The sequence below is a fragment of the Protopterus annectens genome, chromosome 5.part0, assembly GCF_019279795.1.
Source record: "Protopterus annectens isolate FY-2018-M chromosome 5.part0, PAN1.0, whole genome shotgun sequence".
Lineage (NCBI taxonomy): Eukaryota > Metazoa > Chordata > Ceratodontiformes > Protopteridae > Protopterus > Protopterus annectens.
In genome coordinates this window covers 1,277,127,636-1,277,154,034 of record NC_056735.1, presented here as the reverse complement: position 1 = coordinate 1,277,154,034, position 26,399 = coordinate 1,277,127,636, and the positions used below count along the sequence as shown (strand labels likewise).

The 26,399-nt window shown below is 43.9% G+C and overlaps 1 protein-coding gene across 2 annotated transcripts in view; it reads right to left on the bottom strand.

Annotated features, from left to right (window-relative positions):
• Nucleotides 1–26,399, bottom strand: part of CIP2A (cellular inhibitor of PP2A) — a 2,713,480-nt gene that overhangs the window by 1,881,369 nt on the left and 805,712 nt on the right. For both annotated transcript variants that reach the window (XM_044071100.1, XM_044071101.1), the window contains one exon: nucleotides 12,160–12,235. In XM_044071100.1, coding sequence (XP_043927035.1) covers nucleotides 12,160–12,235 — 76 coding nt within the window. The remainder of the gene's footprint in view (nucleotides 1–12,159; nucleotides 12,236–26,399) is intronic.

The window sequence follows — 26,399 nt, the reverse complement described above, 5'->3', positions numbered from 1 at the left end:
GAAGGACAACACCTGCAGCCTCTTAATCCTGCTCTGTTACCCCTTAGAAAAAAATGTATACTTTATTCAGCTGTTCTTACTGTTTGCTGTTGTGTGTGCTCTTATCTGTTCAGATGCTCTTACTCTGCAGCCTCCTAATTTACTGCTTTCTTCAATGGTTTTTAGTCATTTGTTAATTTAATTGCAAAAAAAGATATTCTAAGCTTGTTTCCTGCCTTTCCTATAACTACTCTAGTTCAGATACAGATTTGCTGTATCCAAGACTGTCTGTAAGCTTCTGAGCCCCGCAAGCCTTTCTGTGTTGGAGGGAAGCCTTCTAGCTTATCAGAGAGGGTGGTAAGCACTACATAGGCCTGTCTACCACAAGAGTGGTTTCTGGCCCAGAAATTGTAGTTCATTATCCGTTTGGGCAGTTTTTTTCCATCTCTTTCAACTTTGATTTAAAAGCCCGCATTTGCACTTGTTTCCCACTTTTCCTATAACTTGTCTAGTCCAGATACAGATTTGCTGTATCCAAGACCGTTTGTAAGCTTCAGAGCCCCCCAAAGCCTTTCTGTGCCGGAGGGAAGCCTTCTAGCTTGTCAGTGGGAGTGGTAAGCATTAGGTAGCCATCTACCAAAAGAGGAGTGGTCTCTGGTCCAGAAATTGTAGTTTATTGGCCGTTTAGGCACTTTTTCATCTCTTTCAACTTTCTGGTCTAAAAGCCCACGTCTGCGCTTTTCCCGCCTTTCCTGTAACTAGTCCAGTCTAGATACAGATTTGCTGTATCCAGGACTGTATGTAAGCTTCTAAGCCCCCCAAGCCTTTCTGTGCTGAAGGAAAGCCTTCTAGTTTATCAGTGAGAGTGGTAAGCACTAGGTAGCCTATCTACGAAGAGAGGAGTGAATTCTGGCCCAGAAATTGTAACTTATTGTTCGTTTGGGCAGTCTTTCCATCGCTTTCAACTTTCTGGTTTAAAAGCCTGCGTTTGTGCTTGTTTCCCACCTTTCCTGTAACTAGTCTAGTCCAGAAACAGATTTGCTGTATCCAGGACTGTTTGTAAGCTTCTAAGTGGTGTCAAAGTCTGCTCTTCAACTTTTTCCCCTACATCAGCTAGTTCTCTCTTCTCCTGCACTTTTACAAGCTTATTAGTCTAGCAATTTACCAGACTTCTTGAAGCAATTATTGTAGCAATAACATTCTACAAGGAAACCGCTCCAGTACTTATTATTAATGCCAACCCCTCAAAGCATGTCTAAAGGTCAGTTCCCTGTGATTTCTCCTATTAACCTGGTGAACTTGGGCATCCTGAGGCAATGTAGCAACTGCCTCATGTACACAGACAACCCTCTCCTCTTACCTCCCAACACTCAGACTTGTGAGAGATGCATTTACATATCCACACTGGAAGCCATGCACTCTCCAACCAAGATCAGAATAGCTGGTCAAGAGGAGAAGGTCAAGACTTGCACCACACCACATGGACCGCATGACCCTCCAGAACACACACCAGCACTGCCTTCACATAAAAACACAAACCACACACCCACATTCGCGGAGGCTCTAAATAAAAATCTACCCAAACACCTGACACCTCCAAGGCAGAAATGCACTCGACCACCACAACACAACACTAAGCATGAGACAAATAACTCTCCTAAACAGTGTGCCAGTCAACCAAACCCCCTAAGGCAAAACAGCATGTCCAACACGCTAGTCATAGGTGACTCGATAGTGAGACACAATGATGTTGCACTCACTACATTGAATAAGAAGAAAGGAACAGTCAGCTGCCTGTCAGGTGCCAGGATCCGCCACATAACGCACGCACTCAGGTCCCTCAACAACAGGTACAAATGTGACTGTCATTGTACATGTGGGTGTGAATGACCTGAAACATACCTCCCTGGACTACATGAAGAGAGATGGAGGACCTCTCGGATTATGTAGCCCAGGCGTGTATTACCCTAGCCCTGAGCAGCATCCTACCATCACCCAGAATGATAGCACAGTACAAGCAAAAAATGATTGATTTCAACAATTCACTAAGTTTCTGGTGTCATTCTAAGGGGATCCATTATCTATCTGTCTGGGATGACATGACTGACAGACATCAATGCTTTTTCAGAGATGGCCTACATCTGTCATCCCTGGGCTTCCGGATACTGGCCAAGGCTCTTGCCACCTTTATAATGCCTTTTTTAGGCGGTGTTCCAAAGACAAAAATACCACCGTGATAGCTACAAACAAATGCAATCTGACGGTCATGCTGCTCAACACTAGAAGTCTAAATCTCAAAATGCACTCGTCGAAGCATTCCTTAAAATAGAGAACATCGACATTTGTGCTGTAATAGAGACCTGGTTCAAGGCAGCAGAAAGCAACCTGGCACTACCAGGCTATAACTCATTCCACACCTTTGGGCCCCAGAACTTGGACCGAAGCTCCAAAGGTGGTTGTGTTTTCATATTCATAAAGGATGCACACACCTCCAGACTGGTAGCCCAACATAACGCATCAGAGATACTTCAGGTGCAGCTAATATTGGGTAAGACAGCGATTCAGGTCATAGCCTGCTATAGGTCTCCAACCATGTCCCAAGACTCACACTCCACATTCCTAAGCACCCTGTAGAATATTAGGGTCCAACCTAATACTCTCCAACTGAGCGACTTCAACTACCCCTCCATTAACTGGGAAAACTACTCATGTACCAATACACTTGCCCAACGGTTCCTGGAATTCATTCATTCCAATGCCCTGGACCAGATCATTCTTACCCCCACTACAGGTAGCAACATCCTTGACCTGGTCATTACTAACATGAGCAACTGTTGCTCTACACCAATAGTCAATTCCTCCCAGGTTAGATCCGACCACAAACTAATCACCTTGGAAATACCCTCCGCAAAGGTAACCACCATGAAAAAATTCTCCAATGCTAACTTTGGGCTCCTAAAAACAGAGGTGGCTAACTTCACAGCACCCATGCAAATGGAGAATAGTTGCATGACCACCAAATCATACACCAATGCACTGTATGAACACGTACACAAATGCATGGATCTCACCATACCCAATAGAACCAAGACGCTCTCCTCCAAAAAAAGGAAGCCAATCTGGTGGTCCCCTGCCATAAACAAACTAACAGGAGGAGGAAACTGATGCAGAATAAGGTGAAATCCCAAGATTGGAAAAACTCTCTTATCAGCCTCAACAAAAAGTCGAGATCTCTCGTCAAATCCTCTAAAGCTAGTTATGACAACTGAATTGCAGCAGATAGTAAAGACAACCACAAGGCCTTCTACAGTTATGTAAAGAATCTCCACTGCAATACCCAGATTTGCTCTGAGCTACTGCACAATGGTACCTTCTATACAGAGTCATCAGATATTGCCAATATACTGGCCGACAGATTCAGTGCCAACTTTACACACCACCCCCCCTCCCAAATGACCAATCACAATACCAGCAGATTGCCAGGCACCCAGTATTACTGCTGCACAGGTTAAAACAAGTTAAAACAGCACTGTCCAAGGCCAAGAATACAGCTTCTATGGGACCTGACAATATCCCTGGCTGTGTTTCACATGAACTACAGAGTGAATTGGCACCTCACCTGTGTGCCCTGTTCAATCACAGCCTCACCTCAAGCTTTGCCCCTACCGAATGGCGCAATGCTACAGTCATCCCTCTCCACAAAAGAGGAGCGACTACAGACCCTGGTAACTATCGCCCCATTAGCCTGACGAGTCTGATATGCAAAGCTATGGAACGAAACATCATGGACCTAATAAACAAGGATACAGGGAATCTTCAAACTCTGGATCCCACACAGTTTAATTCTGTGAAGGGTAGACCATGCCTGCTCATCTTGGTCGACTTCTTTGAGTCAGTCACCAGAGCTGTGGATGAAGGCAAGGTGGTTCATATAGCCTACCTTGATCTGGCCACGGTCTTTGATACTATTTCTCACTCAAGAATCATAGACAAACTCAGTAAGCTAGGCATCAACCTCTACATTACAAGGTGGGTTGCAAACTGGCTCCCAGATAGAACCCATTGTGTGAAAGTAGCGGACTCCAAGTCAGACTGCCGTCCAGTCATGAGTGGAGTCCCACAGGGTTCAGTCCTGGGTCCTCTCCTGTTTGGTATCTACTTCTTTGAAGTCCAGGCCAACACAAAGAGACTCTGGCTGACAAAATTCACAGACGAATGCAAGTTGGAGCTATTATCAACTCCCCAAGTGATGTTGACATTCTACAGAAAGGCCTCACTGAGACCAATGACAGGTGTCAGAACCAAGGCCTTAAGCTCAATGCCAAAAAATGTGTCATCCCCTTTGGGAAAACCCTGGTTCCCATTGATGGTAGTCCACTGAACACAGACGGCATTATAAGAGATCTGGGAACACAGGCTGACAGCAACCTCTCTTCTGACCACCACACTGTCACTGTGGTCAGAAAGTCCTCCTATGTGGCACATCTCATTACTAAGGGTTTTGCATCAAGGAAGAAAGAGGTCGTCTCCCTCTTCTCTTCCCTCATTAGGCCAATCATCAAGTACAATGCCCCATTTGGAATGTACTTCACTAGATACCTGCAACAACTGGAGAGACCACAAAAGTACCTCACAAAGAGGATCCTAAGCCTTAAACACTTATCCTATATGGACAGACTCAAAAAACGAACTATTCTCTCTCTCTCATATAGCCTATTTAGAGGTGATCTCTGCTTGACTTACAAAGCCATGTCTGACCCAGCCCTGTTAGAAATGCTACATCTAAAGAAATCCCCAAACCCTACATCTAAAGAAATCCCCAAACCCTCCGCACCACATGTTCCAGAGACCTCAATCTCATTACCATAATCAACAGAACGTGCTGGAAGGACAGGTTCATAACCCAGAGACTGCCCATGCTTTGGAATAGACTTTCCATACATGTCAAACAGAGCATCTCACTGGCCCTCTTCAAGAGAGATCTTGATGAGTGGATGGGAAATAGAAAATTCACCCCGGGGAATCACACCAGTGGCTCTACTCGACAGATGCACTGGGAGATAAAGTCGGGTGGCACGATGCCAGGGTAATCCTATGGGCTAGGCTTGTAAAGGCTCCAGGGCCATTGATCTTGTGCACACCTATGAACCTATAAGTGTTTATAATTGATAAAAGAATGGCAACAGTGATACCAAAATTGATAGATGTGGATCAATGTGGTTTTGTGGAGGGGAGGCAAACATTTGACAGCATTAACAGAACATCGATGATCCAGAAGGAATCAGAATGTAAGAAAATACCACTGTTGGTGGTGGGTCTTGATACAGATAAAGCATTTTACAGACTAAGCTGTGACTTTATGAGCATGGCAATGGAAGCATTTTCATTTCCTGAAAAAAATTATAAGGTTAATTAGGAGACTATATGAGGGATCCGAGGCAAAAAATGAAGTTGACAGGGTCCTCTCTGATAACTTCTCCTACAGCAGAGGAATGAGGCGAGGGTGTCCTCTTTCCCATAATCTGCATTATATTTAGAATCACTAGCAAAGAAAATAAGGGACTCAGAAATTCAAAGATATAATTGGTATGGTAGTCAAGAAAAGCTGTTTCAAATTGCAGATGATACTCCTTCATACCTGACAAAACCAGAAGAGGACATTACTTTGGACCATTTTGAAAGTTTCATATCTTTTTCGGATAAAAAAATTAATGAAGCTAAAACAAAGGCAACAGCAGTAAATTTACATATGAATTGGTTCGGTAATATCTACATTTATGGGGACATGATAAAATGAAGGAGCATGGATTAAAAATGATTCTGGTGTGGCAGCTAAGGATATGTGGGAAGAGACTAAAGAAAAGATAATTCAAAAACTGAGAAATTGGAAGCTTTGTTATATTGAAAAGGGATGGTGATGTAACAAGGGGGGGCTCTAGAAACAAGGAGAGAATGGGATTTTGGATGCAGATCTTTGAGAACAACAATAATCATACAATAATCATACTGAATATTAGATGTAGCAGAAAGTATTCTAAGAACTAAGCCAACACAGGAATGGCAAAAGGAGATTCTGCCAATAGGGGTGACTGCAATAAGGGATACAGACAATAGGCAAGAGGGGGCTGGAATTTATTGGAGAAAACTGGCAAAGGATCCAAGGTATTGGGAGAAAATAAAAAGAGAAGGAAAGATAATAGAATGGGAAGGCACCAATAATTTATTTGGACTGCAGGTTAGAGATTGTTTTCCCTATCAATGATTGATATCAGAGTATAGACAAACAGAATGGGTGGGGGGTTCTAAACAAAAGACCAGTACTGGTAGTGTTCTTAGCAGAATCTAGAATAGAAGCTGTCATTAAAAATGGAATAATTAGTAGAGCATATAAAATATTGCATGATAACTAAGAATCAAGCAGAGAAGGTTAGAAACAATTGGGAAAAGAGACTGGATAAGCCAATTCAAAGAAACAATGGGGGATATATGTATGTATTCCAAATATGCAACAAAATCTAGATGACTTAGGACTTTTGCTTGGAAATGTTTACATAGATATTTTTATACCTCAAGTAGACTCCAGAAAATTTGTCCTCAGGTACACAGCAAATGTTGGAAGTGTGATGAGGAAGAAAGAGGTAATTGGGAATATATTTTCTGGATGTGTGATGAGCTGGCAGACTTTAAAGATTCCCTGCAGACTACTATGTCGGAGATACTGGGTGCGCAAATTGGTGTAACTAGGTAAATGATTCTTCTGAGCCATGATACAGAATCGGAATTGCCCAGACAAAGTAAAGACTTGCTGAATCTAATCATAGTGGCTGCCAAAAAGCAATTAGAACATGGAAATCAAAGTCTAAACCAACTGTACTAGAAGTAGTGAATATAGTAACAAAGATAAAACAACTGTAACTGGGATCTTTAAAAAAGGGTAGGAGCAAATTACATAGGAAAAATGGAAATTGTGGGAACAATACATACAGAGGAGGAATGAGGTTTAAAAGATGGCAGGACTTGAATGAGCTATGTAATGTTTGACTGGCAATGAGTGGGTAGACTATAAGTGATGCATAATGTTTGCAACTAGGATTATGTCAAGATGGTTTGTGATGTTAAATGCTTGCAGTTGGGATTGTGTCAATATGGTTTATTTTCATTTATATAAATATATGATTGCCTATGTCATAAGTGATAATTTAATAAAGGTGTTTCTTGTTTAATAATAAAAAAAAATGTCCTGGTATGAAAGGAAACAAAAGAAATTGCTCAGATTTGCAGATCGACAGCTCAGGTATTTGGATAAAACAAAGGCTATAATGATCCAAGGTGTGAATAACCACCTCACTAGCTAACTGCGGAGAAGGAAAAAGGAAGAGACAACTTATTTAACCACCTTCGGCATACACAAAGGATTAGTATGTAGAGGTACTGTGTCTCTGTGAAAAAATCAAAAAGGGAAGAATAGCCATCAGACCCTGAAGTTCATAAACACTCTTGGCTGAAGCAACAGCAACTAACAAAACAGTCTTTCAGGTGCAGTGTTGCAAAGAACAGGAAAATGACTAAAAGGGAGCCTGAGTTAGTTTTTCAAGGACAAAATTAAGGTCCTAAGAGGGAGGAATACATTTTCTTGGAGGTCTGATATGAAGGACACCTTTAAGAAACTGTTTGACCTCAAAATGAGAGATCAAAGGTGGGTTCAATGGCAGAGACTGCTGACAAGTTAGCTTTAATAGAAAAATATATTAAGCCAGCATGGAGTATTTCACACAAGAAAAAAACAAAAAAGACCCCCCCCATGAAAAGTGATCCTGGTGAATCTGACATCAAGCAGAAAATCTTTTCCATCTTCCATACAGGATTTTCGGGTAGTGGGTTTATTGGCCTCATAAGCAGCCCTAAGAACATCCTCAGAAAAGTGGTGTCTAAATGAGATCAAAATCTTATCACCTAAAGTGTCAACTGTAGAGTGCACACATGAGGGTGAATGAAAGACTCCTTGTCTTGTATGAGTAGATCCATCTGGTGAGGCAACTTGTGATGACTGTCCCCGAACAGGTGAAAGAGGAGGGGAGATCCAGTGCTGTCTAGACAAAAAGGGAATCACTAGAAAGATTCTTCCGGAGTCCTTCCTGATCTTGTGCAGGACCCTTGGAAGAAAAGAAAGAGGATAGTAAACATAGGAAAATATGCTTCCAAGAAAAGGACATGGTGCCCACCTTCCCAGTCAGAGGACTGGGGACTCTGGAACAAAAGGGAGGAAGTTGCTTGTTCAGAGGGGAAGCAAAAAGATCCACTTGAGGAATACCCCACTGATGTACTATGTCCAGAAACACATTTCTGTGAAGCATCCATTCCTGAGGTTGTGTCCTAGTCCTGCTCAAGGAGTCTGTCATCAAATTGTGTTCTAAAGTGACGTCGACTGCCTGATGGCGGATAGCCACTTCCCAGGCCTGAAGGGCTAGTTTGGAAAGAAGCTAAGACATTGTGACCGTTTCGTTTGTCGATGTACTGCATGACTGTGGTGCTATCTATAAGGACGGTTAAAGGGCCTGGAGAACTAACAGAATGGAAGGGCTGGACATCAAGTATGAGCATACTCATTTCTTTTAGTTGATGTAGTCTGACCTCTGATGGAGCCATAAACCCTGAACCCTCAGATTGTTGGAAGATGATCCCACCCGAGATGGGAAGCATCTGTAAATGACTCCTGAGTAGGGGTAGCAGTCTGAAAAGACAGTCCCGGAATGAGGAAAATCAGCCAAATCCACCAGTCCAACTAGAATTTGAAACAAGGATATAAGGAAACTGGAAACATTAGAGGATGGCAATGCTGGGCCCAAATCTTTTTTTTAGGTACCACTGAAGTTTCATGTGGACGGTGCAGTGGTACAGCGGTATCATTGTCGCCTCACACAAGAGGTTCTCCGCTTTGATTCTCGGCTGGAGGGCCTTCTGTGCAGTCTTGTATGTCCTCACTGCATCTGTGTGGGCTTCCTCTGGGTGCTCCGGTTTCCTCCTATGTTACAAAGACATGCATCTGAAGCATGTCTCCCTGGGCCTCCACTAAATACTGGCTTCATTCCATGTTGGACTTTCCCAGTAAACAAATGTTAAATAAATAAGTAAATGTTAAGCTTGGCAAATGGGAGCATATGAATGGTAGATGCCTTGAACCCCAGGATTTTGAGAAATTCCATTGCAGATATGAGAAAAAGGGGAAGTACACTGCCAGAGACAGAACCTTGGAAGAAGAAAGAAAAGCCAACATTGGAATGCTTTAAATTCTGCAACCCAGAAAAAATGTGGTCTTGACAGAGTCATACTGGACTTCTTCAGGTTGATGGTGAATCTCAGACAATGCAGAACATCCTGCAAATATCTGGATTGGGAAGGAGCCTTAAAAAGCAAGGCATTCCCTGAAACCTGCAAAAGGCAATGACAGAGACCAAACATTTGGTGAATACCATTGGAACTACAGAAAGATCAAAGGGCAGAGCACAGAACTGAAAATGAGAGGGTGAAACAGAGAAATATACAACTTCCTTAATAGAGGGTGAATGGGACTATGAAGATGGATGTCATTTAGATGTAAGGAGACTAAAAAAGCCCTTGGAAGTAACAAGGGAAACAGACAGGAAGGAAAGCATTTGAAAGGAAAGAAGGAATCTTTAGAAATGTATTTAGAAAAGAAAGACCTGAGACTGGTCCTCCAGGATCCCTCTTTTCTGGAGCCAGAAACATTCTGGCGCAAAACCCTGATTCCCCCCCTTTGGGATACTGGAATGGGTTAAATGGTACTCTGATTCAGTAAATACTCATTTTTTCTGGGGTTCTGCAGGTCTGGAGGAAGTTGAGTAAGATGGGGGTAATTTCCATACCATGAAACAACAGTGACCGATAATGGACAGAACCCAAGAGTCTGAAGTTATCTGTTGCCAGACAGGGAAGGATAGGGACAGCCTGAGAGACAGGAGAACTTGGCCGAGGGTAAGGGGAGAAAATATGTTAGATGGAGGCATATTTTTCCTGAAAAGGGGGCTTTTGAGTCTTAGAAGTCTGGGTGAGCTTATCAGCAAAAATACGTTTAGGAACCTTCTTCCTTCTGGAAGCCTGACAAGGCTGCCTAAGAACAAAGACAGACTTAAAAGTATTGCTTCTCTGAAATGTGGGTATGGGAGAAAAAGATTTGTTTAAGACACTACATCATTTTACCAGTGTCCTGTAGAGTCTTAAAGTTAGCTGCAACTGTACCAAAAACATTCTGATCGCCCAAAGGAGCATCTAGGAGTTTGGCCTTAATATCATCAGGTAGAGTCTGGAGGTGAAGCCAAGAGTATCTCCTCATAAGTGAGCCAGCAGTAGTAGATCTAGAGAATGCATCAGCAGCATCATAACCACACTTGATGGAGTGACAGGCCACCTGTGAAGTGGAACTAAATAAGGAGAGGGCAGAAATCTTTCCTTCAGAGCCAGGAAGGTCAGACACCCCCGCCCCCAAAGTTGTGACAAAAGGACCAATACATTCCTGGTCATATGGGTTTGATAATTAATGGCCCTAAAAGCTAGAGTGGCAGAAGAGTACACTTTTTGCCAACTTTTTCACAGCCCTACTGTCTTTATCAGAAGGAAGGAGTTTGGAAGAGAGCAAAAAGTGTGGATGGCGTGTTAGCAGAGAGAGAAGGGGAGGAGAGACCATAGCAGGGTTTGAAGTACACTTTTAGAGGCACTTTAAGGCATCAGGAACCTTATAAAAACAGTCAGGCTTCTTAAGGGCCAGAGGCTGAGAAGAATCAGCTGCAAATGTATCCAACAAGACATCTAACATAAGGGGGATATAGCAGAAGGTTTAGAAGATTCCATCTGCAACAGCTCATACCTCTTTTAAACATCTCAGACTTGTGAGCAGTCCCACTTAAAATATCCCATCATGTGAACTAGTCTGTCCCCATATGACAAGTCCTTAAAGGGACAGTCAGGACTCAAGGAACCCTCGTCTTCATGCTCCAGAAGGAGAAGTATTTGTGAAGAGTAGGCCAACAATTCATACCCTGAATCAACTTCTTCATCTTAGGAAAGACTGGAGTAGAGAACCAAGGAGAAGTAAGAACAGACACCCACTGAGGTGGTCTTAAGCCATCAGGACATTGAACAAGCCCCGAGTAAAACCCTGCCAATCCTTCTGAGTATCCTTAGCAATGGGAGGAATGTCCTTAGTTTTCTGCACAGGGACATCTGATATGACAAACCTAGGAGGCTCGAAGCCATGTAATAAGGGTACCAGGGACTTCTTCACTCACCAAAATCTTAGGAATCCCCTTAGGACCATCAAAAATTTTTAGCCAAGGTATCGCCTGCACATGTTCGCATGGTCTTAGAGGACATGCGAGAAGCCACTTCCATGCTGAACTCCAATAGGGTCATGGCAGAGGAAATAGATGTCTACATTGGACAGTCTTTCAGGGTCTTCACACACCTTGAGAGATATCTCCGGCAGAGACTGCACAGCAGCAGAGTCTGACCAAGACTTCTTGGTTTTCTTTTTAAGAGTCAGCTGTACCTCTGGGTAGGTGGATTCAGCCATGGTACCCCTAGGTCAAAAGTATGAGATGACTCGCAAGGTGAATAGAAAGGGATGATGGCTGTGAAGAATTTTGGGAACAAAAGCCTGCCAAACAGTACACTGGGTATGATCGTGTGAAACACCTAGGCGAACAAACATTTCTCCTGACTGCCTTTATGGGAATCTGCCTCCCACACTGATTTTTCCTTCCTGGATGACATGAACCCTAAATACACAAGTAGAGGAAGAAAAAGAAGGAACCCCAATGGAGCACTTATCTGTAAATGCCTCTGTAGAAACCATCTCAGTAAATGGCATTCAGACTGGCAGCAAAAAAGTTCTGAGTATATTCATATGGCACCTTTTCACCCTACATTTATGCAGCAGCATATGTCTGACATACAACACTAGGAGAATACAAAGGAAAAGACTTTTGGTATATTGGTCAGACATTGGGAGATCCCATAGGTTATGAATACTGTAACAGTGACGTGTAAGGACATCCATTATTTTCTAAGAAAAATGTAAATTTTTCAAACATGCCACAACTTTCCCCAGCAACATTTTTTGCATTTCATAGCACTCTTAAAATTCTTTGTGAAACTGAATAATACCTTTGCTGCTGAATCAGGATCTTTTCCATGCAAAAGTCCTAAAACCTGAACGAGGCAAGAACTAAAGTGCTCATATCTGAAAGGAAAGGAAAAAAAAGAATTACACCAAACAATTTACACTAAATGTAGCATAAACAAAATTCACGTACTGACCATAATACTACATCTGTTAAAAGGATGCAATCTTTGCCATCAATACATAGCAAAATGCATCAAACATGCTCTTGTCTAGTGGGTACAACTATCACAGGCTAAATGAGCACCTTTTCTCTCCTACAGTAAGTCAGTAAAGTAGAACAAAGGATAATGCAAATAAGTTTGCATCTTCCTAGACAGTGGAATGAAGGAAGGTTTGGTTAACAAAGGCTAAATCTTCCAAACAGATCTAACGTTATGTTAATTAGATAGTTTTTGAATCTCTTATGATTTACTCTTAGTTAACCCACAGGACAGACTCCCTAGCTAATTATCCAGGGTAACAGCTTTGACAAACTCACCACTAGCACAATGGACCCAAGAAAATCATGACTGTAGTACATCTTACCTTCCTTGCAGATCAGAGACTACCACAGGAACAGCTGTCTAAGGTGCTCTATTTGGGTCCTTTCCAGTACTGGCAGGATCACCCCTAATCAGCCATAAAAGCCTGTAATGAAGAGAGGTTCTAATACAAAAAGACCCTATGGCTCTTCCAGTGGTATGTGCGGTGAAAAGCCAATCTCTGGCACTCCCCACATATAAACTAAATCTACAAATATGTCCCTGCTTATTTTCTACTCTCATGGTTACACCTCTGTCACGATCAACTGGTCTGCTAAGGATCTCCTGAGATGGGGATGTGAGAATCCATGAGGGGGTCATTCCTGACTCTTAGTCCAGATTCCATGTCTGTATTGCTAACCTACATAACGAGTAGGAATGAGTTTCTTCCTGCTTACAGCATCACTATTCCCTGTTGCCAAATGGGCTTGAATGCCTTGATGACTAGAATAACTGCCAGCATTTTATGTTGATAAGTTTACTTCTCTGGGTTTTTGTCCTAAACTCTAAGAATCCTCAGCTTGTCAAAGCTGGGTCCCCAGATTGTATCTGGAGAGCCTGTTGTGATCATCTGATTATCCAAGCAGAGCTTTAAAGGCACAACCTAACAAAACTGCATTCACTGAACTCCCAGGATAGCTCTTTCTTGATGCAGGATAACACTTGTCAGGGGGATTTGCAGGGAATAGATGGGTTGGCACCATCTGTTTTTCAGGTACCACTGCAGTTTCCTTATGTGTAGCTCTTCTTGAAGTGTGACCAAAATGGAAGCAGTGATGTAAGCTCAGCACTCTCAGAAATTCAGTTGCTTACTTTCCTTCTGTTGAATGGGTGCACCTTCGTTGAAGGTTGGGCGTTAGGCTGGCAACTCGGCACCATAAAAAACAACTGCCAATCATTAGCGGACCGGAGTTCTGCTGTGGCGACCCCTAACCAGGAAAAGCCGAAAGACAAACAACAACAACTTTGCTTCTGTTGTGTTGCTAACCTAAAGTAGGTTGGGTGGAAATGCACTTAGAGAAGAGCATGATCCTTTCCTAGTCTGTGTGCAGCAATGCCATGAGTGCATAATAGGTGGAATATTGGAAGGTTCAGACAGAGCAAGATCTAGCCTTTGAAAGCAAGTCACAGTGAAATGGAGAGTCTTCTACAGCTCTTCCTGAGTCACTGCCTGAATGAGGGAGTAGTCCATGTAAGGGTACATGTTTATGCCCTAGGTTCTGCAGTACCAGGTACTTTCTGAACACCATGGATGCAGCAGATAAACCATAGGTAAATGATGTAAACTGGTAATGACAACCCACTGCTTCAAATCTGAGGAATCATCTGTTCACTATGCCTGCAACTGAATGTGCCAAAAAGAATATAAGGAGAAGAATCGGATGTGAAGGAAAGAAATGTGGAAACACCATAAATATAGTGGCAAGTGCAGCGATCTCCTGGAACAATGTCACGTTGAACAGCATTTGACACAGGAGTGGTTAAGGAGAGGTGAGTTCAAACCAAAGAATGACATGCTAATAATGGTAATCCAGGATAGTGAACTATGTACAAGCTGGTTTACAAATCACATTGAACATGTGGGAGAAACAGACAAAATAGAAGTTATGTTCTTACCATAACGTTCCATGTTAGTTGTCTTCTTCTCGCCTTCTTCTTGCTGGATGGGTTCGGAGCCGACCTCGGCTCCGACTCGGCCACTCTAAAAGCTCGAGAGTTGGTTCCACCGGCTCGAGGCTCCCCTTATATCCCACAATGCTAGGCGAGAGTTACCTCAGATCTCGTTTGTAAGCTAACCCCAGCTTATAACAGTAACAGTATAACTGTAAAACAGAGTCCACCTCTAACAACAGGAGGAAAGAAGGGTGACCTACATCCTGAACCAAGAAATATGCAAAATAGCATATGACTAAGAAAGAGGTGGTAGAAAGAGAGGTCACGATCACAACTCCTCTAGGTCTGTCCAGGCCAGGGGGAAGGAGGGTGGGACGCAAGAAGAAGGTGAGAAGAAGACAACTAACATGGAACGTTATGGTAAGAACATAACTTCTATATGTTAAGTTGTCTATCTCGCCTTCATTCTTGCTGGATGGGACCGCGTCCCTAGCAACTTGTCCCGGGTGGCCTAACGGAACAGACTCCTGAGAACAGTGGAACCAAAGTTAGCTCTATGCCTAGAAGCTAAATCCAACTTATAATGAGAAATAAAAGTGTGAGGAGTAGCCCAAGTAGCCGCTGCACAAATGGTGTCAATAGGCAGTCTGTCTTGGAAGGCTAAAGAAGTAGCCAAAGCTCTGGTGGAATGGGCTTTAGGTTTATTAGGCAATTTCTGTTGTCTAATTTCATATACCAGGGAAATCAAAGATGTTAGCCATCTGGATAATGATACCTTTGAAACTGAAAGTCCCTTTCTGCTTTCCGCATAGGAGACAAACAGCTGATCAGATTTTCTGAATTGTTTTGTTCTATCCAAGTAGTACCTTAATTGACGATGAACATCCAGGCAGTGTAACTTTTGTTCAGACCTATTGGAATACTCTGGAAAAAAGACAGGGAGGTCAATGCTTTGGTTTAGATTTGATGGTGAAACCACCTTAGGCAAAAAAGATGGATTAGTTCGCAAGGACACTCTGTCCTTATGGAACAAAAGATAAGGAGGACGACAACTGAGTGCTTGGAGTTCTGAAACTCTTCTGGCTGATGTAATAGCCACCAGAAAGAGAGTTTTCCATGATAATAATTTCAAGGAACATGAAGCTGCAGGTTCGAAAGGGGAAAGAATCAAAGAAGCAAGAACTAAATTTAGGTCCCAAGGAGAAGGAGGATTTCTTATAGGAGGTCTGAGAAGAAAAACTCCTTTCAAAAAGGCTTTGCAAAGTTTGTGGGACATTAAGGCAGATTCAGAAATACCCACATGAAAGTTAGAAATAGCTGCCAATTGAACCTTAAGAGTAGATGGAGATGAACCTGCATGGAAGAGTTCAGCTAAAAAATCAAGGACTAGTTGGATGGAAGCGGTGAAAGGATCTATGTCCTTTCCTTGTGCCCAATATGAGAAGCGTTTCCACTTACTCAAATAAATCTTTCGAGTGGAAGATTTATGGGAAGCTATCAATATATCTCTAACAGAGTGAGATAATTGAGGAAGCCTGGCTACGGTTGGAATTGGAGGAACCAAGCAGTGAGGTTCAGAGAGGGGAGGGAGCGATGAAACTGACCCGACTGGTGGATCAAAAGATCTGGAACTAGGTCCAGATTCCATGGTCGCTCCAAAAGAAATTGATGTAGAAAGGGGAACCACACTTGTCGAGGCCAGTAAGGAGCAATGAGGATCAATGAGGCCTTCTGAGCGATAGCTTTCTGTATTACTTGAGAGATCAGTGGGAAAGGAGGAAATGCATACAGAAGTCCCCGGGGCCAAACTTGGACTAGAGCGTCCCTGCTGGGTTGGCCTGGTAAAGGGAATAGAGTGAAATATTCTCTGCACTTGCTGTTTTGGGGAGTAGCAAAAAGATCGCAGCAAGGCTGACCCCACTTGAGAAAGATTTCTCTCACTACAGAGTCTTTCAGAGACCACTCGTGAGGCATGAGTATAGCTCTGCTCAACTTGTCCGCAATGTGATTGGACTTCCCGGGGATGTGCGTTGCTATTAGAAAACGCTGAGAAGAAATCGCCCATTGCCACAGTCTGAGTGCTTCTCGACACAGGGGGTATGATCTGGTTCCGCCTTGTTTGTTGATGTACCACACTACAGACATATTGTCTGTCTGGATTGCAATCGTTCCCAAGGGAAGAGAGTCTTGAAGGGCTTGCAACGCTAAAAGCACTGCTCTCATCTCCAGAACATTTATGTGCAAGTGGCATTCGTTTGGTTGCCATGTGCCCTGGACTGTCCTGCCCTGATAATGCCCCCCCCACCCGATCAGGGAGGCATCCGTTGTCAGAGTAGCAACCGGAGGAGGTGGAACAAATGGTCTTCCGACAGGAGCTGGGGAAGACATCCACCACATGAGATGCTTTTGCACGCTTGCGTGATCATAATGGTGTGAGACATTGGAAGTTCCTGGTATGACCATTGAGTAAAAGCATCCACTGAAGGATCCGCATGTGGTATCTGGCCAATGGAAGGAGAGGTATGGCCGCTGCCATGATTCCCAACACCTTTAGAACTAACCTGGCTTTGACTCTGTTGTTGTTGAGAAGAAGTGACACCAATTTGTGAATGTCTGATATCCTTTGGTTCGTTAGCCTTGCAGACATGTTTATAGTATCTAAATTTGCGCCTATGTAGGTAATAGTACGACAAGGCGACAAAACAGACTTTCGCAATTTATTGAAATACCCAGTTTTTGACAAAGCGAAAAGTATAATCTCTGGCCATCAGAAGGAGATGCTTGGTGGGAGCTGTGAGAAGCCAGTCGTCCAAATATGGAAACACCTGGAATCCTTGTCGTCTCAGGTGAGAAGCTACCACTGCCATGCATTTGGTAAACACCCGGGGGGCAGTGGTGAGACCAAAGGGCAGGGCCCTGAACTGAAAATGACTGGTTCCCAGCCTGAAGCGGAGGAATCTTCTGGAGCGTCTGTTCATTTTATGTGATAGTACGCATCGAAGGTCTATAGAGCACATCCAGTTTCCTTTGCCCAAAAGGGGAAGAATGGATTGCAGCATGACCATCGAAATCTTGTTTTCTTGACTGATTTGTTCAAGACACTGAGATCCAAAATCGGTCTCCAGTCCCCTGTTTTCTTTGGAACTAAAAAGAACCTTGAGTAGATTCCGGATCCTTGTTGGTCTGCTGGCACTGACTGAATTGCTCTTTTGCAAGCAGTTTTGAAATTTCCAAAGCTGCTATATCCCTTTGAGCGGGTGGAACATCTGGAAGGGATTTTTTGACTGATTTGGAAAAGCGAAGAAAGGGGATAGAATAGTCTTGAAATGATGGACTGTACCCATTTGTCTTGAGTCAGGGATAGCCAGGCTTCTGGGTACAGTGACAATCTTCCCCGACTGCCTCCGAAGATGGGCAGTCGGGCAACACCTCAGGGATGCTGAAAGGGCTTGTCAGGAAAGGCTTCCCGATTGCCCTGGTTCTGCGGACCCCCTGCCCCTAGGGCGCGTTTACCATTGTTATTCCCACCTCTGCCTTTGGTAGGAAAAGCGACTCTGTCGTCAGGCGAAGTCCCTTGAGATTGTTTACGGAACCACATCTTCCCACCCTTCTGGCCTTTGGGTTAAGGCCTAGAAGGAGTCGAAAACGGACTCCGGCGGCAGAAAGGGTCTTGCCATCAGTCTCGCACCTAGTCAGGGTTTCTTTCACTTGAGGACCAAAGAGATGATCCATCAAAGGGGAGTTCGTGAAAGACGTCTTGAAAGGGTCCATAAAATTGCATAGCCGCATCCAGGCGTGCCTACGTAAGGCTACACCTGTCCCTGCGGCTCTGCTCGCTCCATCGGCCGCATAAGAGGAGGCATGGAGGAGTTGGATATGGAATTAAGGGTAGCCAGCTGCGTGTTCATTTTTTCTTGGAAACCCGCAGCTGTAGGATCCTTTAGCATTTCACTCGCTTCCTTGATCAAGTCCCTTTGAAGACGAGTGAAATGGCACAGGTAGTTCAGCGAACGCATGGTAAATGTCGCTGAGGAGAACATCCGCTTCCCGTACCTATCCATGGACCTAGATTCTTTGTTAGGTGGATGGACAGGCACTGAAGGATCAGCCAGTTCCTTCTTTGTGGCAGCAGCTACCACCATAGCATCCACAGAAACTCCTTTTGATAAAAATTGCTTGTCTGATGGAGCTGTGATGAACTTAGAGGGTCTCCTGGGAGTGGGGTCCACTGAATCAGGAGCCGTCCATGCCTTCTTAGCAACCACCTGCATGAGGGGGTCGAAGGGGGGGGGATACCCAGGAGGTGGAAGGACGAGAGCCAAACGCCTCAAGATACACAGATTCGTCCTCCGAAGGGTTGAGGGCTGGCCAATTTCCCCTCTGTTTCAGGATCTCCAGAATGTCTGCAAATGAGACATCTTCAGAAGGGGAACGGGGGGAACCCTCAGAATCATCCAGATCTGTGTCTGACGTGATAGACTCAGGTGAGTCAATGTGTTTCCTCTTGCACTTCCTCTTCCGAGGGGGCTCTTCTGCCAAATCAGGAGAGGCCTCGGAAGAGGATGAAATCCCCACAGGGGGCTCTTGAGGAGCTGGCTCTCTGCGGTCCGGGATGAGGGAGTGAGTCGACTTACCCTGAGGCAGCATAGAGGGAGGGGCGGACGGAGCCGACTGTGGAGTAGAGCCAGGCTCTAACACACTCCGCATGACCTCGAATGCACCCCTGTCAGGCAGAGCCAGAGGTCCCCGCTCCGAGGAGCTAAGGACCCCCCCTCGGCACCGACAGTGATGGCTCCGAGGCCGATGTCGGAGCCGAACTCACCAGCGCCGAAGCCCCGAGAGGGAGAGGGGGGTCGGACAAGGGTCCGATGCCACTCACCCCCTCGGAGCCGACGAGGGAAGTCCGGCGCCGAGATTCTTCCAAAGAAGAAAACGGAGCCGACGACGGAGCCGAAGACAATTGTCTCGGCTCCGAAGTAATCACAGTCTCGGTTCCGACGCGACCCGGCTCCGAACTCAAAAGAGTCGAAGGAGGAAAAAGTTGATGGACCGGGGCAGGCACCGACTGATGAGTCGGGCTCTGAAGCATCTGGGCTAGTGCCTCGGACTTAAGTAGTCGACTCACTACCCTCTGAAGGTCATGATCGGACAGCCTCGATGACCTAGAGGAATGAGACCTTTGGCTCCGTTCAGACAGCAGGGGAGATCCTGGAGCCGAATGAACGGAGCCAAGAGATGGTGACCTAGACCTCTTTCTAGTTGTCGGCTCCGAAGGTCTGGTCGGAGCCGACACGGGTACCTCAATAACCTCGGCTCCGGCCGGAGCCGAGGGAGCCACAGAAACTGTGGACTGAGACTTATCGGCTCCAGCCGGAGCCGATAAAGGCAAAGGTTGAGCAACCTGAGGTCTCGGCTCAGAAGCCGGAGCTCAGAAGCCGGAGCCGAAGACCTCGATGCCTTAGAGGGCTTCCCTGTTGAAACTGACAGGGAATCCTCTGGCTTCAGTAAGCCTCTAAGAATTAATTTGTTTTTTCTTTCCTGCAGGACCCTGGGGCTGAAGCCATGGCACACAGCACAGGAGTCCTGCAGGTGCAAAGGCCCCAGACAATAGACACAAGAAGTGTGAGCGTCTGTCAGAGACATTTTCTGACAGCACGCATCACACTTCTTGAATTCGGAGACCTTTGCTTCTTTAGACATTTCCCTGACTGACAGGTGTACACAAACACACACCCAAACACACAAGTTATACCCTGTCAGGAAAAAAAAATAATAATTTTAGTAGAAATACTAGAATTTAAAGTACACTAAAATTAAAGTAAACTACAAGAAACACAAACACTCCACTAGGGAAGGGAAGGCCTAAGGGCCCAAAGGAAGAACCAAAGGTTCTTTGGTAAAGAAACGGAAAAATTTAGGGTCGGGGATAAAGTTTTGTAATCTACACTAACTAAGAAAGAAATTTAACTAAAAAGGGGTTTAAAAGAGTAACTTTTACAAGTAAAAAGTAACACTCACCAGGAACCGGTAGAAGCAACCAACCTCGAAGCTGTAGCGGCAAACGAGATCTGAGGTAACTCTCGCCTAGCATTGTGGGATATAAGGGGAGCCTCGAGCCGGTGGAACCAACTCTCGAGCTTTTAGAGTGGCCGAGTCGGAGCCGAGGTCGGCTCCGAACCCATCCAGCAAGAATGAAGGCGAGATAGACAACTTAACATTGTAAGTTCTTAAAAAAAAAAAAACCTGGAAACAGTCACACACCTTTTTGCAGGATGTGGTACACTGAAAGGCAAAATAATGCGGCAAGATTGTTGCATTGGGGATTGTACGTACATTACAGTAGTGAAATAGCTGAGAAGCATTGGCAATAACCGTGACAAAGCATTAAAAATAACAAAGACGTTTACATCATATGAAATTACCCATTACCAACAGTTCAGAAAACAGATGTGAGAAAAAACAGATATAGTAGTCCATGAAAAGAAGACAAAAGTAGTATTAATAACTGAAATTGCTACACCCAGTAATTACAATGTCTTATGTACAGAAAGACAGTCATAAAATAACAGGATTTGCAGGCAGAAATGAGAGCAATGTGGACAAAGGATACCTAGATAGTTCCAATATTACTAGGAACAATGGGTCTCAAAGAATTTACAATTGTATTTGGACACAGTGGATATAAAAAGTGTACACACCCCTGTTAAAATGCCAGGTTTTTGTGATATAAAAAAATGAGACCACAATAATTAATTTCAAAACTTTTCCCATATTCAAATGTGACCTATAACCTGTACAATTCAATTGAAAAACAAGCAAATCTGTTATGGGGGAAAATATAAAAAATAAAAAACGTACAATAAGCTGGTTGCATAAGTGTGCACACCCTTAAACTAATACTTTGTTAAAGCACATTTACTTACAGCATTCACTCTTCTTGGGTAGGAGTCTATCAGCATGGCACATTTTGACTTGGCAATATTTGCCCACTCCTCCTTGCAAAAGTGCTCCATATCTGTCAGATTGTGAGGGCATCTTTCATGCTTTTGTGCACAGCCCCCTTCAGGTCACCCCACAGATTTTCTATTGGATTTAGATCTGGGCTCTGGCTGGTCCAGTCCAAAACTTCAATTTTCTTCTGGTGAAGCCATTCTTTTGTTGATTTGGATGTATGCTTGGAGTCATTGTCGTGTTGAAAGGTGAAATTCCTCCTCATCTTTCTAGCAGATGCCTGAACGTTTTGGGCCAAAAGTGACTGGTATTTGGAACTCTTCAGAATTCCCTCCAACTTTACTAAAGCCCCTGTTTCAGCTGAAGAAAAGCAACCCCAAAGCATGATACTGCCACCACCATGCTTCACCATGGGGGATGGTGTTGTTTTCGTGATGTGATGTGTTGTTTGTGCACCAAACGTACCTTTTGGAATTGTGGCCAAAAAGTTCAACCTTGGTCTCATTAGACCATAACACATTTTCCCACGTGCTTTTGGGAGACCTGATGTAATGTTTTGCAAATTTTAGCCAAGCCTGGATGATTTTCTGTGTAAGAAAAGGCTTCTGTCTTGCAACCCTACCACATAGGCCAGATATATGGAGAATATGGGAGATTGTTGTCACATGTAGTACAAAACTAGTACTTGCCAGAAATTCCTGCAGCTCCTTCAGTGTTGCTCTAGGTCTCTTGGCAACCTCCCTGACCAGTTTTCATCTTGTCTTTTCATCAATTTTGGAGGAACGTTCAGGTCTTTGCAAATGTTGACCCATATTTTTTCCACTCTTTGATGACTGTCTTCACTGTGTTCCATGGTATATCCAATGCTGTGGACATTTTTTTGTACCCTTCTCCTGACTGATACCTTTCAACAATGAGATGCCCTTGATGCTTTGTAAGCTCTCTGCGAACCATGGATTTTGCTGTAGCAGCCAACTGAGTAAATGTCAGGAAAATCCTACTAGGACAGCTGAACATTATTTGGGGTTAATCAGAGTCTTTTTAATTGATGGCAGGCGTGTACCCAAGAAGAATGACTGCTGTAATTAAATCAAAAGGTGCTTAAACAAAGTATTAGTTTAAGGGTTTACACACACAACAAAGTATTAGTTTAAGGGTGTGCAGACTTACGTAACCAGCTTATTGTAAGTTTTTTATTTTTTCCCCTAACAGATTTGCTTATTTTTAATTGAATTGTACAGGTTATAGATCACATTAAAGGTGAGAAAAGTTTTGAAATGATTTATTGTGGTCTAATTTTTTTATATCACAAAAACCTGGCATTTTAACAGGGGTGTGTACTTTTTATATCCACTGTATGTTACTGATACATGTAACACCATATGAATAACAGGAGGAGTTAGTTCTGGGCACACTGTGGATGCTAGGAAGAGCAATTCTTCTCTAAAATTAAAGACTGAAAAACTACTAATTTCGTGAACTTTACTCATACCCCGGACTTAGGAATGGGGTCCATTCCCATCATGGTATTAGAAACCCAAAAGACTTGGAGAAATTAAACTACGAGTATATGTAGGTATGGATCTAGGACATTTGATCGAAAGATTAAACATCCAAAACCATAAGCACCGAACACACTTTAATGAAAGCGCTTTTGTTAAAGTGTGCTAAAAAAAACACTACATTAACGTTTTTGCAGGGGGGCTCCCTGCACTCCCATGTGGGGGGGGGCTCTGCCCCCCACACCCCCCTACTTTAATATTCTCCCTCTGAGACCGCACAACAGTGGGGAAAAGGGAATTTTCCCTTATCCACACAGTAATACGACCTCGGCAACAAGCATACTTACACGAATGTGCTTCTTTGGTAAAAGCACTTTCACGCAAGCATGCTCGGCTGTAATGGATTTGAACGTTTGATCTTTTGATCAAACATCCTAGATCCATAGGTAGGCAACTTTTAAGTGCATGCTAGCTATGTAAGTTTGTGACAAGAGGAGAGGTAAAAGGACTTGCAAGGTCAGCATTTTTAATTTTGATATCTTCAGAAACTCATTTAGCCTTGAAGGGTCAGAGATGGGCTCCTTTCCTTCAAACTAGGAATAATCTGGAGTAGATCCCTGTCCACATTCCTGCTTCTAATTATGTTACTCTCTCTCTCTATGGTCTGCTGCAACAGTAGTTCTGGTATTAACAGCTGGACTAAGTTGTCTGTCCCCCCTGAGGACTGGAGAGGGATCAGCCAACTTAAATCTTAAGTAACTGTAGTATTATTTCTGCCTTAAAATATGACGTACCCATTTGTCTGGGTAAGTTTCTTCCCACTGCTTTACAAACAGACCTAAACAAACCCTATTCTGTGTGGGAAGTACATGAGGAAAAGGTACTGGAAACTGGGGAGGGATTTGGGAGTGAAGGGAACGATAGGCATGGAGAAGTCTTAGATGTTCCCTCTCTGAGTCACAGTCCTCAGTGTTTTCCATTTTGGTCCATTTGCTACCTTTAATAATAGTGGCCTTGCTTACCCTTCTGCTGCTTTCCTTTTTCTTGCCTCTGGTGAAGGACCATCTTTTTTGGATTATTTATGCTGCATTCTAGTGCAGCGGAGTGAATTAACTGCATTACAGGTTGCATTTGCTCCTGTTTTTTAAACATCTTTTTGCAAGAAGTCCAGAGGAAAGCTCATTCTACTGTAAGGCATTAAGGAACTCTACTCTAATGTGGTCTGGGCATGGGCTGTATCATTCACAAAGGTATAATTCGTTAAGACTGACCCTGCAACTGTGGCCCTGGATGATGCATGCACTGCATTACAGCTACATTAAAATGGAGTGCCTGGCTCACTGGAAGTTGAAGCTGTATACTTCAGTCCCTTTCATCTTTCAGTTCCTTGTCCTCTATTCCTCTTTGGCTTTTTTCCATCAGTTGGAACAGGGCAATTCCTGTTCTGCAGCATGAGAGTTTGAATGCCAAGTTAGCAGAGGTGTAAATTTCCTTAAACAAATCTGTTGAGAATTTCTTTTCTCCTATCACTGGGAAATGCATTACTTGTGGGAGCCACAGTTGTTCCCTTGTTAGACTCTATGGACAGCACAGCTGGTTCCCTATCAGGAGTTTTATAAAGGTATTTGAAGAAACAGTGGCGCAGCAGACAATGTTGTCGCCTCACAGGAAGAGAGGTTCTCCAGTTCAATTCTCATTTGGAGTGCCTTTGTGCAGAGCGTGTATGTCCTCCCTGTGTTTGTATGGCTTTCCTCTTGGTGCACGGGTTTCCTTCCACATTCCAAAGACGTGCAGCAGGCAAACTGGACACTAAATTGGCCAGAGCTGTGAGTATGTGGTTTAGAAGAACTACCATGGCAGGGCTAGCCACTGGGCAGTGTAAACCTTGGCTCTAGATGACTGTCACTGTTAAAGTGGCACCCTGACCTCATGTGCAAATATAGGAAAAGTGGTTGTGGATGGCTGGATGGATTTGAAGAAGCTACTAACTCTGTAAAAAATGTCTGGCTTCCTGGGACCACATGGTCCTGATCTGGCTCCAAGGGGGCCTTTCCAGAAACATCCTCAAGACTTCAGTGTTTGGAAGAACAGTTAAAGGCTTACACTCAGGCAGGCCCAGAAGCTCTGTTCATCTTATATGGAACACAGAAAATTATGTAGCCTCCCATTTGAAGTATTCCACACCAGCTGGTTGAGGAGGGAAAGTGATCAGTGCCAATGGCACCAGCCAACTCAGCATAGGGGAGGCCTAAACTGGGGTCTCTGAAAAACAGGAGCTTAGATACTAGCTTTCTGTTACCTGCAGAACAGAACTTTTGAGCTTAGAAACTTGTTTAAACCCCAACGCAATAAATTAATCATCTAACAGACTGCCTCTTGTAAAAAATGGGAGATGGCAGGGAGTAAAAAAGGCTTCCACTAATGAACTTAGGGAAAAAAGGATAGAACTCCTCTAAGACTCTATGGAAGGATTGCAGAACGAACCTGGGTCAGGAGGGAAAGGGAACCCCAAGGCCCTCGAGCCAGGAAAGAGGGCAAGGCAAGAGGAAACCAACTCAGGTAGACTCTCAATAATGACCAGAGATAAGAATGTAGAATGACCTTTTCAAAGAAAAGTGGCAAGTCTGTAGCTGTGGGAAAATGAGTAATGCAAAATAAGCAGGACTACAAAAACTGCAAAAAGAAGAAACACAAGATAAGATGCCCAACCCTATATGAAGGCTTAAAATGCAAGCCCAAAATGTAGAATGACAGCAACAAAGATTAAACCAGATAAGTCACTCAAGGCAACAAATCTGGATAACTAAAGCTAGAGGAAGCATGAAACAAAGAAATGGAAAAGGAAGTCCCACAGAACAAAAAGACTGACAAAGATAAATAGCTTAACTCCACAAAGGGGGAGCGACTACAGACCCTGGAAGCTACTGTCCCCATTAGCCTGACGAGTCTGATATGTAAGGCTATGGAGCACATCATCATGGACCTTACAAATAAGGACATAGGGAATCTCCAAACTCTGGACCCCACGCAGTATGGGTTTGTGAAAGGTAGATCATGCCTGCTCAACCTGATAGACTTCGAGTCTGTCACCAGAGCTGTGGATGAGGGCAAAGTAGTTCACACAGCCTACCTAGATCTTGCCAAGGCCTTCGATAATACTCCTCACTCAGGAATCATAGATAGACTCACTAAACTAGGCATAAACCCCTATGTAATAAGATGGGTTGCCAACTGGCTCACTAATAGAACCCACACTGTGAAAGTAGCAGACTCCAAATTTGACTACCGACCAGTTACAAGTGAAGTGCCACAGGGATCGGTCTTAGGTCCTCTCCTGTTTGAAATCTACTTCTCTGATGTTTAAGCCAACATAAAGGGACCAAGTTCGCCAATGAGTGCAAACTGGGAGCCATTATTGATTCTCCAACTGACATAGACAACCTACAAAAAGGCCTCACTGACACCAATGACTGGTGCCAGAACCATGGCCTTAAGCTCAATGCCAAAAAGTGCATTGTCATTCCCTTTGGGAAAAATTCAGTGCCCATGAGCTACCACATAGGTGGTAGTCCACTAAACACCGAAGGTGTGATAAGAAACCTGGGGACACAGGTTGACAGCAACCTCTCCTTT